The sequence below is a fragment of the Bos mutus genome, chromosome 17 (assembly GCF_027580195.1).
Source record: "Bos mutus isolate GX-2022 chromosome 17, NWIPB_WYAK_1.1, whole genome shotgun sequence".
NCBI lineage: Eukaryota > Metazoa > Chordata > Mammalia > Artiodactyla > Bovidae > Bos > Bos mutus.
Window position 1 is genome coordinate 27,545,615 of NC_091633.1, and position 16,244 is coordinate 27,561,858.

The window sequence follows — 16,244 nt, forward strand, 5'->3', positions numbered from 1 at the left end:
AGGGGAGGTAGGGGAGACTGCAGGAGCCAGAGGGGCTAGTGAGACCCCAGAGCCAGGCTCCAGGATCACAGTGCTCTGCGGGCACGGAGAGACGTTGGAGATTTCTGAAGGAGGGGATGATGCTAGGGGGAGAGGGGTGTCTGGGACGGTCAGTCACAATCAGCAGGAGCCGAGGGAGTGTCTGGTGGGCCACTCTGTCACACCTGGTGACAACTAGCACTAGGAACCCTGCTCTGGGCTGGGTGCTGCCTGAGCCTCTCTGCCTGTCACCTGATTGGTGCTGAGGTGGGAGTGGGTGCTGTGATGCTAACTCCATTTTGCAGGTGCAGAAACCAAGCCACACACCTTTAGTAACACCCAGATCCTACAACTCATCACCCACAACACAGCTGTAACTTGGGGGTCCAGGCTCTGCTTCTTGGGTGCTTCACTCTGAGTCTGTAAGAGAAGGGACAGAAGTAGATAAAAACTGTGAGAGCAAGCTTGGTGTTGCCTGTGTTCACAAAAAATGCCAATTCAAACGAGCAGAGTAGTGATCACACTTGAAGGCCAGGTTGGGGAGCCCATTCCTTGAATGGGACTTGCTGGCGGGAACTGGCTCCCTCTGGAGAGAGTTCTAGTCAGTTGAGCTAAGAAACATGCATGTTATTTTACCCAGTGATTCGTTTCTGTTACATTCTGAAGAAATAATAGAACAAGTACAAAGTGATAAATATACAAACTTGTATTGGGAATGTTAGGAGAGGGTTAAATCGCCATCACTAAGGAGTCACCTAAATAGACTGTATAGCAAGCACATGGTGGAATAGTATGCAGCTTTGCAAAAGGATTGTTACAAAAGGAAGAGACTCAGATTACAAAATACCTAAAGTTCATCTCATTTTACACACTTTCCCAGCGAGCCATACAGATAAGACATATTTTCTTTTTCTGAGTTTTGTACATGTAAAAACGGGTCTATTTCCATTTTCCTTTTTAAAAATACAACTTAAGGAAAGAAGTGTTTGGAAGCAGCGTGATAACGAAGTCTCAGGAGATGGGGCCCGAGCGTGGCCCGTGGGAGGCTGTGGCAGTAGTCTCAGGGTAAGGGTTGTCGCTGAAAGACTAGGAGATGAGACTAGGAGACGTGGCAGTCTGGGGCTGCTGTGAGGCTCTGAGGTGTAGGGCGAGGCAAGAGACGCACGTGCCCTGTGGGACAGGACAGGAGCCGTGGCTGAGCGGCAGTGTGCCCAGGCACACGTGGGGCTTTCTGAGCCCCGCTCCCTGCGTCTCTTGGTGATGGGCAGGGGGCGTAGGCAGCCCACAGCAAGGTGTTTTCCGTTAGCTGAGCACCACATTGCACCTTCATGAGTTTTTCAGTTTCTCACCACTTGACCTCTGGTGGGAAATGTTTGCAGATGCATGGAATCCTGAATATCTCTGGACTCTCCCATTATTTTCATTGTCTAGACCCGGGTCCCCACTTCACAGCTGCAGGCGCAAGGGCAGATGCAGGCCCCAGCACCCCAGCCGGCCCAGGTGGCGCTGGCGAAGCCCCCGGTGGTGTCAGTGCCAGCAGCTGTGGTCTCCTCACCAGGCGTCACGACCCTGCCCATGAACGTTGCTGGGATCAGTGTGGCCATCGGGCAGCCGCAGAAAGCCGCAGGTGCCTGTCTCACGCCGCCCCTTGCTCCCCCCGCACATCACCCCCTGCTTACAGCCTTCAGTGGGGCTGACAAGCCTTTTCTAGTAGCCATGGCCGTCAGCCCTTTTCTGAGTGTCACAGTGTGTGTTAGCGGAGGTGTCCCTTGATTTAACCGTTAACATTCTCAGCTTCCCAGACCTTTGTCTGAATGTTATTATGAACCCAGAAACATTTAAAGTTGTCATAAGAGACGGCTTTATTTGCCTCAACACCATTTCAGGCTGTTATTTTCTGTAAAGAAATCACTGAAGCTGAACTCAGTGTGAGTCCTGAGACCTTGTTCGTTCCTGGTGCTCGTAATTAAATGATCTGCTTGGTGTTCGCAGGACAGACTGTCGTGGCCCAGCCTGTGCACGTCCAGCAGCTGCTGAAGCTCAAGCAGCAAGCCGTCCAGCAGCAGAAGGCCATCCAGCCGCAGGCTGCCCCAGGCCCTGCCACTGTCCAGCAGAAGGTACTGGGTACTGGGGTCCCTAGCATCCCCGCTGCATTTGAGGTGGGCCCTGCTGCCAAGCATTGGATGCACAGAGGTGGAGAGGGTCCTGAATAATGGGCCCTGCCTGGTTGCCTGGCCTCGTCACACAGGAGACCCTATGGTTGTGGGCTTGGGCAGCACAGAGGATGGTCTTAGGCTTCACCCTGGAGGGAGAGAGACCCCCATGCACCGAGGGCTTGTGGGAGCAACCATGATGGACTCAGTCTATGGAATTGCATGACTGGGGAGGTGCCAGAGGATTCCAGGACATGGGTGTAGCTCATGGTGTGCGACCCACCTGGGTGTACTGGACAGATGGAGCCAGGCCACGGCTGTCGAGCTGTCAAGAGGCCAGGCAAGGACCGTGTCCATGTGAGAGAGTGTGTGTACACTGGTGCTCATGTTCAGAGGATGGATGGAGGGAGGGAAGAGACCGTGGACAAAGGTACTGCAAGAGGAGTATTGTCAGTGTGTTGCTGATACCCTGACTCAGAAGGCTGGGAGGCAGCTCTGGGCTGATTGAGCTCCCAAAAGCAAATCCTCCTTGGAGGTGGGGGTTCGGGGTTGTACTTGCAGGCCCGTGTTGACGAGCAGGAGCAGAGTGCAAGGCATTCTGTTTTCCGTCTGCTTCTGGTGGCATGAAGCCTGGCCTACAGATCATGATGTATCATCGTGCTGATTTCTGACTGCTGATACTGAACTGTGTGCTGTATCTGTGTTTTCTGAACCGGAGCTGGAACATTCCCTCTGTGTGCTGAGGGCTCTGTGGGTGCTGGCACCCATTCTCAGAAACTGACATGTAGAGAAATGAAGTGACTTGTGAGTGGGGAGTGCTGGACAGGCAGGGCTGGGTCAGCATGGAGGCTTAGCCGACATCTAAAAGAGAGAAGAAGGGCTTTATGAATGTGCTGGTCTGTATGTTCATATGACTTGAAAGAAGACTTTTGAGACCTTAAAAATGTTTGTGCATGGAGGTGACTTTGTAACCAAATATATGGTCTGTGTATTACGCATGGCTTTCTGAATAGAAATAGTATTAAATAGAATAGTATTTAAATTCTCCTGGCAGGGAAAGCTAAAAATCAGACTAAAGATGCAAAGATTGTGCATATAGTTTGTTTCTATCTGTCCTAAATGTGTTTGAGTATATGTCAAATTCTTAAAATTAGATTCGAGAAATTGTGCACATGTGTCTCCTGTCTTGTCAAGTTCACTCACTCACTCACCTGATGAGCTGACGTGGCCCCAGGTTCTGAAGAAGATGTGGAGATGAAGCCCAGCCTGGGTTGTGAGGGGACCTCCCAGGAGAGGAAGCGATGACCTGGGACTGGGCTCTGGGGGTGGGGGCAGTGGGCAGGCAGGGCTGGGAGCTGGGGTGGTCAATGCTGTGGGCACCTGGGGGAGGGCAGGGCCCGGGAGGAGGCCTGGTGGCTCTGAGACGGGGACGCAGCTCTAACCCTGGGCGGTCTCTTTCCTCAGATCACAGCACAGCAGATTGCTGCTCAGGGCCAACCACAGAAGGTCACCTACGCCACCCAGCCAGCCCTTAAAACCCAGTTTCTCACCACACCCATCTCCCAGGCCCAGAAACTGGCCGGGACCCAGCAGGTGCAGACCCAGATCCAGGTGAGCAGGAGGGAGCCTGTGGACTGACAACAGACTTGGCGGAGGGGCACTCAGAGGTAGAACAAGGGGGACCACAGATCAGCATCCCATGAAACACACTGTGGGGCCCCACAGTGTGGCCTGGGGACCGCGCTGAGGGCCCACCGCAGTGGCGGCCTTTGTGCTGGTGAGGCTTCTCCAGGGCTCGTGGTCGTCCCTGTGCTTCAGGAACTCGTGAGCTCTCCCTCTGCTGCTCCCCGTGCTGCCCAGCCCAGTGTCACACATCCTGTGGGTCCTGCATGTAAGCGCCACATGTAATGTCTGGGACGGGGTGTGGGGCTTGGGCACACACCCTGCTGAGGCGCTATGTGGTCTCCTGGCCTCCACCCACGCCGGTCCGGCCTGCTGTCTGCCTTCCTCTAGCAGCCGTGTGATTCTGTTCTTGGTGAATCTGCTGATTGTTGGGGCCCCTTTCAAGGGACAAGCCTGTTCAGGGCTTGCCGGTGCAGTTGTATATCCTGGTGTTCACCTTCGGGTCTATGTCATACTTTTCCCAGCTTGTAGCTTATCTTCTCACTCACTTTACGAACAGAAGTTCTGAATTTTGAGTCAGCATATTAAGTGTTCACATCACAATCAAACTGATGGGGTTTTTGTTAGAATACATTGACCCTGTAGATCAGTTTGGGGGAGAGTAGACATCTCTACAGCCTTGACTTCAGATTCACCAACATGAGACACCCTTTACTGTTTAAATCTTGTTTAAGGCCCTTCAAGTAAGTTTCTTGTTTTTTCCCATAAGGATCTTATTGCTCATCCCGGGTTTATTCCTGAGTAGTAGCATTTTCTGCTGTTCTACTGTGAGTCCCCTCTTGTGTGTCCCTGAGGCACTGTGTGTGTTGACTTTTGAATCCTGCAGCCTCAGTCTGTCCTTCTGTCATTTGTGTTGACACTGTCACCTGTGAGTCTGGTGGCGACACCTTCCCCTTCCTCCTTCCCGTTCTTCCTGCTCACGAGGGCTTGTAGGGCAGGCGCAGATAGGAAGCTCGGCCACATCGCTCTCCTTGGTCATTCTGCAGGGTTGAATTTTTAAACTCACCCTTCAGCACATAAGAAAATTCCCTTCTTGATCTAGTTGGCTACAAGTTTTTGTTCCTTTGCTTGTTTGGTGTTTTGTCTTTTTAAAAACCCTCTGTCTGCACCCCTCTCCTTGTAGTCACTCTAGTCATGAGGCTGTGAGCCCATCTCTCCTGATGAGTCCAGATTCATATCTGTAGCCAGTTGCCATTCCTCACAGGGTTTTTGTTTGCTTGTTTTTATTATGTTTCCTGACTGCAGCAGGTCTTCGTTTTGGCTCTCAGAATCTTGCGTTGTAACGCTTGGGGTTGGTTGCTCTGGGGCATGTGGGATTTTAGTCCCCAACCAGGGATCAAACCTGCATCCCCTACGTCGGGAGGTGGATTCTTAACCACTGGACAACCAGGGAGGTCATGTCGTCCCCCCCGACCCCGGGCACAGTTTTCATCCCAGCTGCCTGAGGATGGCTCCCTGGAGGTATGCACCTCCAATACCTGAGATCCTCCTGTGCACTGCAGCTCCTCTTCCAGCCCCGGGACAGCAGTTTTGTCCTGACCTTACCTGGGCCAAACCCTCTGCTGCTCTTCACACTCCAGCCCCTGCCCAGCGCTGATCTTGCAGGGAAGTGTGCTGAGATATGGTTTGTGTTGGTGCAGGGTGTGGCTGTGGGCTCCCTTTGTCACCTCCAGGTCAGGTTTATTCTGTCAATTATGAGACAGGTGTATTAAAAGCTCCCATTCTGGGACTTCCCTGGAGCTCCAGTAGTTGGGACTCTGTGCTTCCAGGGCAGGCAGGGGGCATGAGTTTAATCCCTGGTCAGAGAACTAAGATCCCACATGCTGCGTGGCATGTCCAAAAATTGGAAGAAAAAATCTCGCATTCTGATTTTGGATTTACCCGTTTTTCCTTATGTTCCTTTCTATTTTTGCTTTTTATATTAGGTTCTTTATTATTGTGTGTATGCTAAGTCACTTCAGTCATGTCCAACTCTTTGTGACTCCATAGACTGTAGCCCACCAGGCTCCTCTGTCCATGGAATTTTCCAGTCAAGAATATTGGAATGGATTGCAATTTTCTTTCCCAGGGGATCTTCCTGACTCAGGGATTGGACCCTGGTCTCCTGCATTGGCTGGCCGGTTCTTTACCACTAGCACCACCTGGGAAGCTCTTTATTATTAGCTACACATAAATTAAACTTTCTAATTTTATTACTTTGAAGTACTGTTTTGGTCTGGCAGCCTGCTCTGCCTCAAACTGAGAACTCCACCCATTTTGTGTTAGAATTTTCTGATGCATTGTTTCCATCTTTCATTTTCTCTGTTTCATACATATGTCACAGAAATGGTCGGGTAGATGCTGCTGCACTGCCTTCGCCCTGCATCTCAGCTGATGTGACAGATTTGCTCACCTTTGTGGTGAGACCTGGAAGGGTGGCCTTTGGCTTCCATTTTGTTTGGGTTTTCAGCTTGCTCTGTGTTCTCATCCTGCCTTACTTGTCTTCTCTCCTTCCATTTGTCTATTTATTTTTGTCTTTCTCTTTTTTCTCCTCTACTTGTTTGAAAATTGCCTGTTTTCTCTGGGTTCTCTGAAGCGGTTTTCCTAAAATGTCCATGTGCAGGTGCGCCTTTTCACAGAGCAGCGCGAGCCCCTCTCAGCTCTGCTCTGAGCGCTGGTCTGTCACACTTGCTCCAGCCTCTGCACCCACGTGTGCTGTGGTCACAGTTTCCTTCTCTCCTGTTGCCTTGGCACTTTTCGTGTAAAACTGCTTGTCTTCTGCTTGAAGTCCATTCTTTGGAGTTTCCTGTAGTGTTTGAAAATGCGTGTATTTCACTCTTATTCCTGAAAGATACTTCTGCTTGGTGTGGAATTCTAGATGAACATTTATTTTCTCAGCACATTAACAGCTGTCCCTGTTTCCTGGTCTTTTATTGCTGATGAGAAGTCCGATGTCTGTCTAGCAGGTCATTGCTTCTATGTAACTTGTCTTTTCTTGTTTTCTTTTGAGATCTTTTCCTTGTCCATCTTTGTAATCTCAGCATTTAGCCCAGTGTCTTGTGTATAACTGCTGCTTGAGAAATACTGGTGGTCTTGAGACAGGCTGGGACTTGGGGCCTTTTGCTGCAATACTTGCACCTGGACAAACACCTCCTGTAGCATCAAACTACAAAGAAACTCTGTGTGTGCCTGCTCAGTCATGTCTGACTCTTTGTGACCCCACGGACTGTAGCCTGCCAGGCTCCTCTGTCCGTGGGATTTCCCAGTCAAGAGTACTAGAGTGGGTTGCCACTTCCTTCTCCAGGGGATCCTCCCAACCCAGGGATTAAACCCACGTCTGTTGTGTCTCCTGCGTTGCAGGCAGATTCTTTACCACTAGCACTGCCTGGAAAGTGCCTTTCTTTGTCTTGGGTTTTATGAATGCCATGACGCCCTGGCTTGGTATCTGTCGACCCCCTGGAACCTGGGCATTGGCCAGCCGTTACTGCGGTAGATGCCACCGCTGCTGCATCCCCACCTCCCACGCACCTTCAGTCTCTTGTGTTCTCCTCTCATTGTCTCTTTGTGCTATATTCTGAGTGACATCCTCTAACCTGCCTTCCTCTTCAATGATTTTCCCTTTTGTTAGGTCTAATTTGCTGTTAAAATTTGCCCATTGAATTTTAATTTTGGTGATACTTATTTTATTCTTATTCTTTGAAGTTTTGTTTGTTTTTATCTCAGATCTGCTTGGTCTTTGTAGTTTCTTGTTCACACACGTGTTTTCAAGCTGTGCAGAGCAGCATACTATTTTGTGCGTGTCTGGTAATTCCTCTATTTGAAGTCAAGGTTCAGCTGATTTTACTTATTTCTTTTCCACTGTTCTTGCTTCAGGAACTGTGGGGTTTTTTGTCTTTATAGAAATTGTCTTGTTGTGAGCCAGTTTCCCTTGAAGCTTGTTTGTGGGAAGGCTTTGAGGTTTGGGTGGAAGGTAGGTTCTTCCTTCTGCTAGGCTTCTGTGGGTGCAGTCAGGACCACATGAGCTTGTGGCTTGAGGGTTTGGTCTCTCAGCCTGTGTCTCCTCCTCCCTGCCCACCACTGAAGTCTCAGGTGACCTCCTCACAGACCCTTTGAGTGACAGGATTGCAGCTGTAGGGGGCAGCATGAGGCCCCCCTGTTAGCTCCCCCTGAGAGCGGGTTTGGATGCGTCTCCTGTCTGCCACACCCGGGGGGTGGTGAAAACCCAGTCTAAGGCTTCACCTGCAGCACAGGGTCTTTGGAGCCTTGTCATGGCTTGGGGTCTCCCCTCTTTGCTTAGATTTTGAAACTGGGAGCTCTGGACTGTGCAAATTTATTGATGCATTTGAGATGTCACCTTAGGGGAGGGGTGGGAGGGAGCTCAAGAGGCAGGGGATATTTATATGGTTATGGCTGATTCGTATTATTGTATGGCAGAAATCAACACAGCATTGTAAAGTAATCATCCTCCAATTAAAAAAATAAAGAGGGACTAGGGTAAAATAAAAACAAAATATAGGTGTCACCTTAGTTTTATCCACGGCATTTCAGCATATTCAGTGTCTGCCCATCTGAGCTGTGGCCCGTGTGCTATAGCAGCTGATTGCCCATCTCTCCTGTCAGAGGAACACAGGGTTCAGTCAGGGGTTGCTTTGATCTCAGTAAATTCTACTCACAGTTTTTGATTTAAGTTATAGTAAACTAGTAAATGTCTTTTGATTAATTTTAATTTCTTAATGAGAATTCATATTTACTCAGAGCTTGTTATTTGCAAGTACATCATATAATTTCACATTTTCTCCAGAATTATCTTGGGCATGACTTATTTTCATCCCATTCTACCAGTTAGAGGCTTGAGCAGGGTTTCCATGGCCCCCAGCAGCTGCCCACTTGGGAGCCCCTTCTGCTTCTGTGAGCCGGTGCCCCTGAAGCCCTGAGTAGACAGATGGCCTGAATTGTCTTATTGTGTCAAGATAGCACGATATGCAGGTTTACAAAAAGTGACCATCGGGTGGAAAATTTTGTTTTATAAAGAGGAATATCTCGGTTGTGATGAAGAAAAGTGCTGAAGGAACCACTTGGTGGCACATCTCGGGACTAGGGCTGAACCGTGGTGTGGGTCCAGGGCGCTTCACAGTGGAAGCACGCCTGGAGTGGCGCCCAAATGTCCCGTCTTCCATTTAATTCTCTCACGTAAACTTCCAGAGATTTTTAGTAAAAGAAAAATGTGACTGTCTGAAATATGAGACCAGTAAAGCCTCAGATTACAGATGATTACAGATTAGGAAGACAATTGTTATTCAGTACAAAAGTGCAATAACCAACTTTCTGGGCTCCAGGTGAGCACACTTTGAGAGTTGCTATTTTGTGGCATCTGACCACTGTTTTGTTTTTGTTTTTGTTTTGCATTAAGAGCTGAGAAGGAGAGAAAGGGTGAGAAATGTCTTTTCATGCACACACTGATTCGGCCTCTGTGTTTGGCTTTTTTCCTTTTGTCAAGGTTGCAAAAATCCCTCAAGTTGTCCAACAGCAGACACCCGTGGCCAGCATCCAGCAGGTCGCCTCTGCTTCCCAACAGGTAGGATCCGGAGACCAGAGCCACCTAGGAGGTACTCACAGAGAGAGATCTCGGTTTCTCTCTGAAGAAACAGAATTTTAATTCCTAGAGAACTGCTTGTCATTTTCATAGTATAGAAAAAGCAGTTAACTTTGGGGAAAACACTTGATATCGTTAATCTGGCAGGAAAAAGCCTGAACAGATGTGTTCAGACTCAGTGTCATGTGTACAGAGAAGGGGCTCATTTCTGGGATTCTTCCTTCAGCCAGTAATCTTAGGTGTATCATGACAGCTGAAGCCACCACACATGAGTTTTAGGGAAACAAAGAAAAGAGAATCTGCTCGTATTGACCTTGAGTTCAGAAGTAGAATAATACAGGCAGCAACCAGGACTTATCAGGTTGGTGCAAATGTAATTGCAGTTTTTGCATTATTGAAATTTGCTGTTTGATATTGGAATATATTCTTAATAAATGTGGTTGTTATACATGATTTTAATGTGCAGTTCTCGCTTAATGTTTTTTGCTAATGACTTATTACTTCCTGTTTATTTTAGATTTATTTTAGACTATGGAAATGTTAGACAAAAAGCAAATCTGAGTGATTTTTTTTTAATTCAAATTCAAAATGGGTCGTAAAGTAGGGAAGAAAACTCACAATATCAGTGACACATTTGGCCTGCTGCTGCTGCTAAGTCACTTCAGTCATGTCCGACTCTGTGCGACCCCAGAGACGGCAGCCCACCAGGCTCCTCCATCCCTGGGATTCTCCAGGCAAGAACACTGGAGTGGGTTGCCATTCCCTTCACCAATGCATGAAAGTGAAAAGCGAAAGTGAAGTCACTCAGTCGTGCCGGACTCTTATCGACCCCATGGACTGCAGCCCACCAGGCTCCTCCGTCCATGGGATTTTCCAGGCAAGAGTACTGGAGTGGGGTGCCATCGCCTTCTCCGCATTTGGCCTAGAAACTGCTAACAAACATACAGTGCACTGGTGGTTCAAGAAGTTTTCCAAAGGAGGCGAGAGCCTTGAAGATGAGGAGCGTAGTTTCCAGCCATCAGTAGTTGACAATGACCAATTGAGAGCTATCATAGAAGCTGATCCTCTTACAACTACCTGAGAAATTGCTGAAGAACTCAACATCAACCATTCTACAATCCCTGGGCATTTGAAACAAATTGGAAAGGTGAAAAAGCTGAATACATGATGCCTCATGAGCTGACTGCAAATGAAAAAAAATCGTTGTTTTGAAGTGCCATCTTCTCTTACTGTACACAGCAACGAACCATTTCTCGATCAGGTTGTGACGTGCCACGAAAGGTGGATTATTCATACGACAACCAGCGACAACTAGCTCAGTGGCTGGACCAAGAAGAAGCTTCAAAGCACTTGCCAAAGCCAAACTCGGACCCACAATGTTCATGGTCACTGTTTGGTGGTGTGCTAGTGGTCTGATTTTCTGAATTCTTTCTGAATCCTGGCAAAATCATTACATCTGAGAAGTATGCTCAGCAAATTGATGAGATGCACCGAAAACTGCAATACCTGCAGCTGGCATTGGTCAATAAAAAGGGCCCAATTCTTCACAACGCCCGACTGCACATCGCACAACCAATGCTTCAAAAGTTGAACAAATTGGGCTGTGAACTCTTGCCTCATCCACCATACTCATCTCATCTCTTGATAGCTTTTTGCAGGGAAAACACATTCACCACAAGCAGGATGCAGAAAATGCTTTTCAAGAATTCATTGAATCCAGAAGCACAGATTTTTATGGTAGAAGAATAAGCAAACTTACTTCCCATTGGCAAAAATGTGTTGATTTTAATGGTTCCTATTTTGACTAATAAAAATGTGTTTGAGCCTATAAAATTCACAATCCAAAACTGCAATTACTTTTGCACCAACCTAACACACCTTCCTAACAGAGCCTAGCTTTCGGGTTCTTACCATTTTATTTACTGCTGAGAAATGTGGTAGTATAAAAGCAGTGCTTTAAAATAATTTTATTTTGTTCAAAATCACGCTGGCACGTAGATTTCAAGAAACCAAATGGTATTAGAAGCTGAACACCAGCGCTGTCAGTCCCCAGTCGTTGACGTGTGCGTTTCCCCAGAGGCATCATCCACTTTTAGCCTAAAAGCACCAATAGTTCAGTGTTCTGACTTTTGTTTGGTTAGACACTGGAGGTCCTATTTTGATATGTTGGGTAGTTTTTACACTTCACAGATGCATTCGTGCTAGCTAAGTTTCTAAACACCCCTCCTTCCCACACCCAAGAGTGTTTAATTTTGTGTGTCATCTGACATGCATTTTCGACACTGTGTGTTTCTCTTTTGGCTCAGGCTTCCCCTCAGACTGTGACTCTCACCCAGGCGACAGCTGCTGGGCAGCAGGTCCAGATGATCCCTGCGGTGACGGCGACAGCACAGGTGGTGCAGCAGAAGCTCATGCAGCAGCAAGTGGTGACCACAGCGGCCGCCCAGCTGCAGACCCCTGGTGTCCCCACCCCTGCCCAGGTGCCAGCCGCCTCCGACAGCCCGAACCAGCAGCCCAAGCTCCAGATGAGGGTCCCTGCCGTCAGGTTAAAGACGCCCACCAAACCTCCGTGCCCCTAGTTGGGACAGAGGGCAGCCCCAGGCGGGCTACCTGTGCGTTCCACCGTCCTACCAAGACGGGATAGACTTTATTTACTGAACCCTGGGACTGGGTCCTGTGGGATGTTCAGCACCTGGAGCGGCAATTCTCAGCGAACACCCTTTCTGTGTTACGTAACTGATCGAAAAAGTGACAGTGGCAGTTTTTCCTAGGTGTTTGACCTTTAGTTTCTCCTCCAGAGCAATAGTGCTGGGTCTTGAAAGCCAGCTAGAATTTCTCTGTTAGTGTACAGTGTTTTGCATGTTGCAAGCAGCCATTTGGAAGGTGCAGTGAGTCATAAAGTAGACCATAGAAGCTAAAACGTGGTCTGACAGCATCTGCCTCTGTTTGGTTCTTTATTCCTATTTGAAAACACAGTATGGGAGGAGAAAAACTGTCTAACATCTAAGGTAGGTCATCTCAGAGAAAACCAGTGTGATTTTTCCCCTCCCTCCTAAAATGTGACTTGTTTGGACCCTTAAAGGAGAGGCTTAAGGCTGATACACATCGAAGCACATTTATAACGTGTCCCCAGCTGGCATTGAACGGAAGTGACCTGAGGTTGAATTTTCATTCCAAAGAGCACTGGTGTGGCTTCCCCTAGAGTGACCAGTTTCCATGTAAACGGAACCTTTGGGACTGCTCCCATCCCAGTACATCCACAGTATTTTCCCAGGTTTTGGATAAACTTGTAATTGGACTTAGAGTATTGAGGCAGCTCCCGAAGACTTTGTGAGGCTCCCATCTGGGAGTGGTTCAGGGCCCAGAGTGCTGTGCAAGGGTCGTCACACTGCAGAGTGCACCGCTGAGTGCAGGGTGGGGCCAGATGCCCACTGAGGGCAGGCAGCCTGCATCGCCCCTTTGCTCTCAGGCCCAGCCCAGGCGTGACCTGCGGAGGTGAGAAGTCTCTATACAGGTGGTGTGTTTATGCACCTACAAGTATAATCTACAGAAATGGATGTGGTGGCATCTTCATACTAGACTTGTCATGTCTCATCTGTGAGTAGATCGGCTGCTTGGGTTTCTGCCTAAAGCGGGGAGCTGTCCAAGCTCTTTGGCGTGGCAGCCCCATGGTTGAGGGGCAGAGAGGCGGCCCTGTGTTTGCTGCTTTTAGGTGTTGTTTTTTTTCCCCACTATGGCAACTGCAGTGGACTTGATTGGGTGATGATGTCTGCTTACCTGGAAGTGTCCACCCAAGGAAAAGGCACTCGTCTGATGACACCCTCTCTGCTCTGTCTCCGTGCATATTTTACAGTTTTGGTCCTGGAGATCAGGTTGTGTGAGGTCTCTGTGTACTAAGGAAAAGTTTTAGCATACCAAGAGATTTTTCATTTTAATCAGTTTCCTCCCCCTTTGTATCACTTTTTATGACAAAAAGGAAAGTGTTCTGTCCTGAATTTTTCTTATTTCCCATCAATTTATGTGGACAGCAATATGGCAATTGATACTTAGTGAAGCCAACTAAGCAGCTAATTTTTGCCTTCTTGGCACGAAATTTGGAAAAAAGTTAAAATGAGGTATTGAAAGTGGGAGGGATTTAACATTTCAATAAATTGAACATACCAAAACAGAACACTGTAATTTGCCTTCTGACTTGTTCATTGTGCTTTGGTACCTGCTGTGATGAGAGAGTACTGCGTGCAGGAAATACTTCATAGCTGAGTGCTGAGGAGAGTTTCTACATTTTTTTAAATCCTCAAATGTGCAAAACTAAAAAGGAATTCTCCTTTTCAGCTTATTTTAATTTGTGCAGCCGATGGTTTTGTTCTTATCTTTCATGGAGTGTTGACGGTCTCTTTGTAGATGGTGGTGAAATGTTGAGTGTTTAGAATATCCTAGAAATAGCTGCCTGAATAGAAGTCCTCCATTAATCTAGAACACTAGAAGAAAAATTTAGAGAAGTCTCTCAAAAGCCTTCTAAGAGAACAGAACTGGAGTCTGAATATTTGCAGTGTGGAACTCCTGCCCTGTCTTACCATGTGAGTGAAAGAAGTTGTTTCCTTTGCAATTTCCTGTCGCAAGATATGGGAGAGAAAATAGTTTTATTGGTATCACTCAATTTAGTAACATCTAGATGTCGCCACTGACCTCATAGTCTTCCATAGTGTCATTTGTAGGTAAAAGTTCCAGTGTATTGTTTTCTTGACCTTCTGTTTTAAAGGTTAAACTTTACATATTTAAGTGTGAGTTTAGGGTGGTGTTTTCCAGGTTTCCTCAGATTGATACTGTTGGCAGAATCCCATATTACCTTGCAGAATAGGGTCCCCCCCCCACCCCGACCCCCACCCCAGTGCAGTGGTAATGATTGAAAGAAATCTTCAGAACATAAAACAAAGACAGCAGCCAAACACTGTCAAACTGGAATTGGCCACCGTGGAAATCAGTCACCCAGTTTTTCGTTGATTCAGAGACATTTGTTCTAGTGGGGGCCGGGTGGTGGTCACAGGGTTGAGGGAAGCAGGAGACTGAAGTGAGCCTCCTCAGGCAGAGGCTTTCCCTTTTGCCACCTTCAGGATTTTTTGTTAACTGTTGTGTCCAGATAGCTGTTGTGTTTTAAAATATAAAGAAAGACTGAAATTGTAAATACTTTGTAAACATAATCATTTGTACTTGAATAGTAGGGTTTTAAAGGGCACTGATATCCCACCAAACAAAAGGTATAATAAATTGACCTTTTTATATGCTTGTTTGTTTTGTCTTTCATAGAAAACTACTGTTCAAGTTAAAGTAAGATATCGTATTTATTTCATTCATGTGAAAACAAAATACAGAGAAACCAAGTAGTGTTGGAAGCTGAAGTTTTCTTCTCCTTGCCTCTCCCCCACAGGGTAGAAGGAACTAGAAGGAATGGAGTCTTTCAGTGAAATCACCAGTTCTCTCCTCAGAGACCATGCGTTCTTGGCCACTCTGTTCCAAAGCTACACAGGGAGGAAAGACCGGATGCATTTTATTATTCATAATATTCTTGTTCTCCAGTACTACCTTGTACAAGGTAGCAGTGTTTACCCAGCTGTGCTGTGTTCCTATTTTATCCTCTTCAGCAAATATTTATTGAAGCATATTACATGCCAGCTTTATCACTAGTGATGGAAATTTTTTTTGAAAAAGCAACATTGGTTCATTTCTTTAAGAAAATCAAAGCTAATGAGAGAGATGAAAAATTATTGGTTTATTCAGCTAATGTTTATTGATCATGTGAAGTGAAGTCGCTCAGTCGTATCTGTGTGACCCCATGGACTGTAGCCCACCAGGCTCTTCCATCCATGGAATTTTCTAGGCAAGAGTACTGGAGTGGTTTGCCATTTCTTTCTCCAGGGGATCTTCCCAACCCAGGGATCGAACCCAGGTCTCCTGCATTGCAGGATAGAGAGGCTTTACTGTCTGAACCACCAGGGAATCCCTTTATTGAGCATCAGATCAGGTCAGATCAGATCAGTCGCTCAGTCGTGTCCAACTCTTTGCGACCCCATGAATCGCAGCACGCCAGGCCTCCCTGTCCATCACCAACTCCCAGAGTTCCATCACCTCCACTAGCTTTGTTCATAGCGATGCTTTCTAAGGCCCACTTGACTTCACATTCCAGGATGTCTGGCTCTAGGTCAGTGATCACACCATCATGATTATCTGGGTCGTGAAGATCTTTTTTGTACAGTTCTTCTGTGTATTCTTGCCATCTCTTCTTAATATCCTCTGCTTCTGTTAGGTCTATACCATTTCTGTCCTTTATCGAGCTCATCTTTGCATGAAATGTTCCTTTGGTATCTCTGATTTTCTTGAAGAGATCCCTAGTCTTTGCCATTCTGTTGTTTTCCTCTATTTCTTTGCATTGATCGCTGAAGAAGGCTTTCTTATCTCTTTTTGCTATTCTTTGGAACTCTGCCTTCAGATGTTTATATCTTTCCTTTTCTCCTTTGCTTTTCGCTTCTCTTCTTTTCACACCATGTGGCAATTTGTTTTCAAGGCCCTGGAGCTAAATCTATGAGCAGAGTAGAAAAGGAGGTTACATTCTCATACTCCATACAGATAATAGAAGAATTCAAAACAGTGTAAGTACCATGCAGAAACAGGGACAAGGTCATGACAAGCAATCTGAATTTCATTCCAAGCAAATGGGGAAGGTTGAAACCTGGAAGACGACTTGATTTTCAATTCTGAAAGCTCACCCTGTCTGCAGTGCAGATGGTGTTTAGTGGCAGCAAGAGTGAAACCAGGGATAGACA

General features: G+C 47.1%; 1 protein-coding gene across 1 annotated transcript in view; it reads left to right on the forward strand.

The window, feature by feature from the left end:
- The window catches only part of EP400 (E1A binding protein p400), a 107,511-nt gene extending 92,806 nt beyond the window's left edge, over positions 1–14,705 (forward strand). Inside the window, 5 exon segments of the mRNA XM_070386356.1 lie at positions 1,450–1,645; positions 2,011–2,135; positions 3,636–3,782; positions 9,331–9,408; positions 11,733–14,705. Coding sequence (XP_070242457.1) covers positions 1,450–1,645; positions 2,011–2,135; positions 3,636–3,782; positions 9,331–9,408; positions 11,733–12,005 — 819 coding nt within the window. The 3' untranslated portion in view covers positions 12,006–14,705.
- The last annotated feature ends 1,539 nt before the right edge of the window (positions 14,706–16,244 follow it).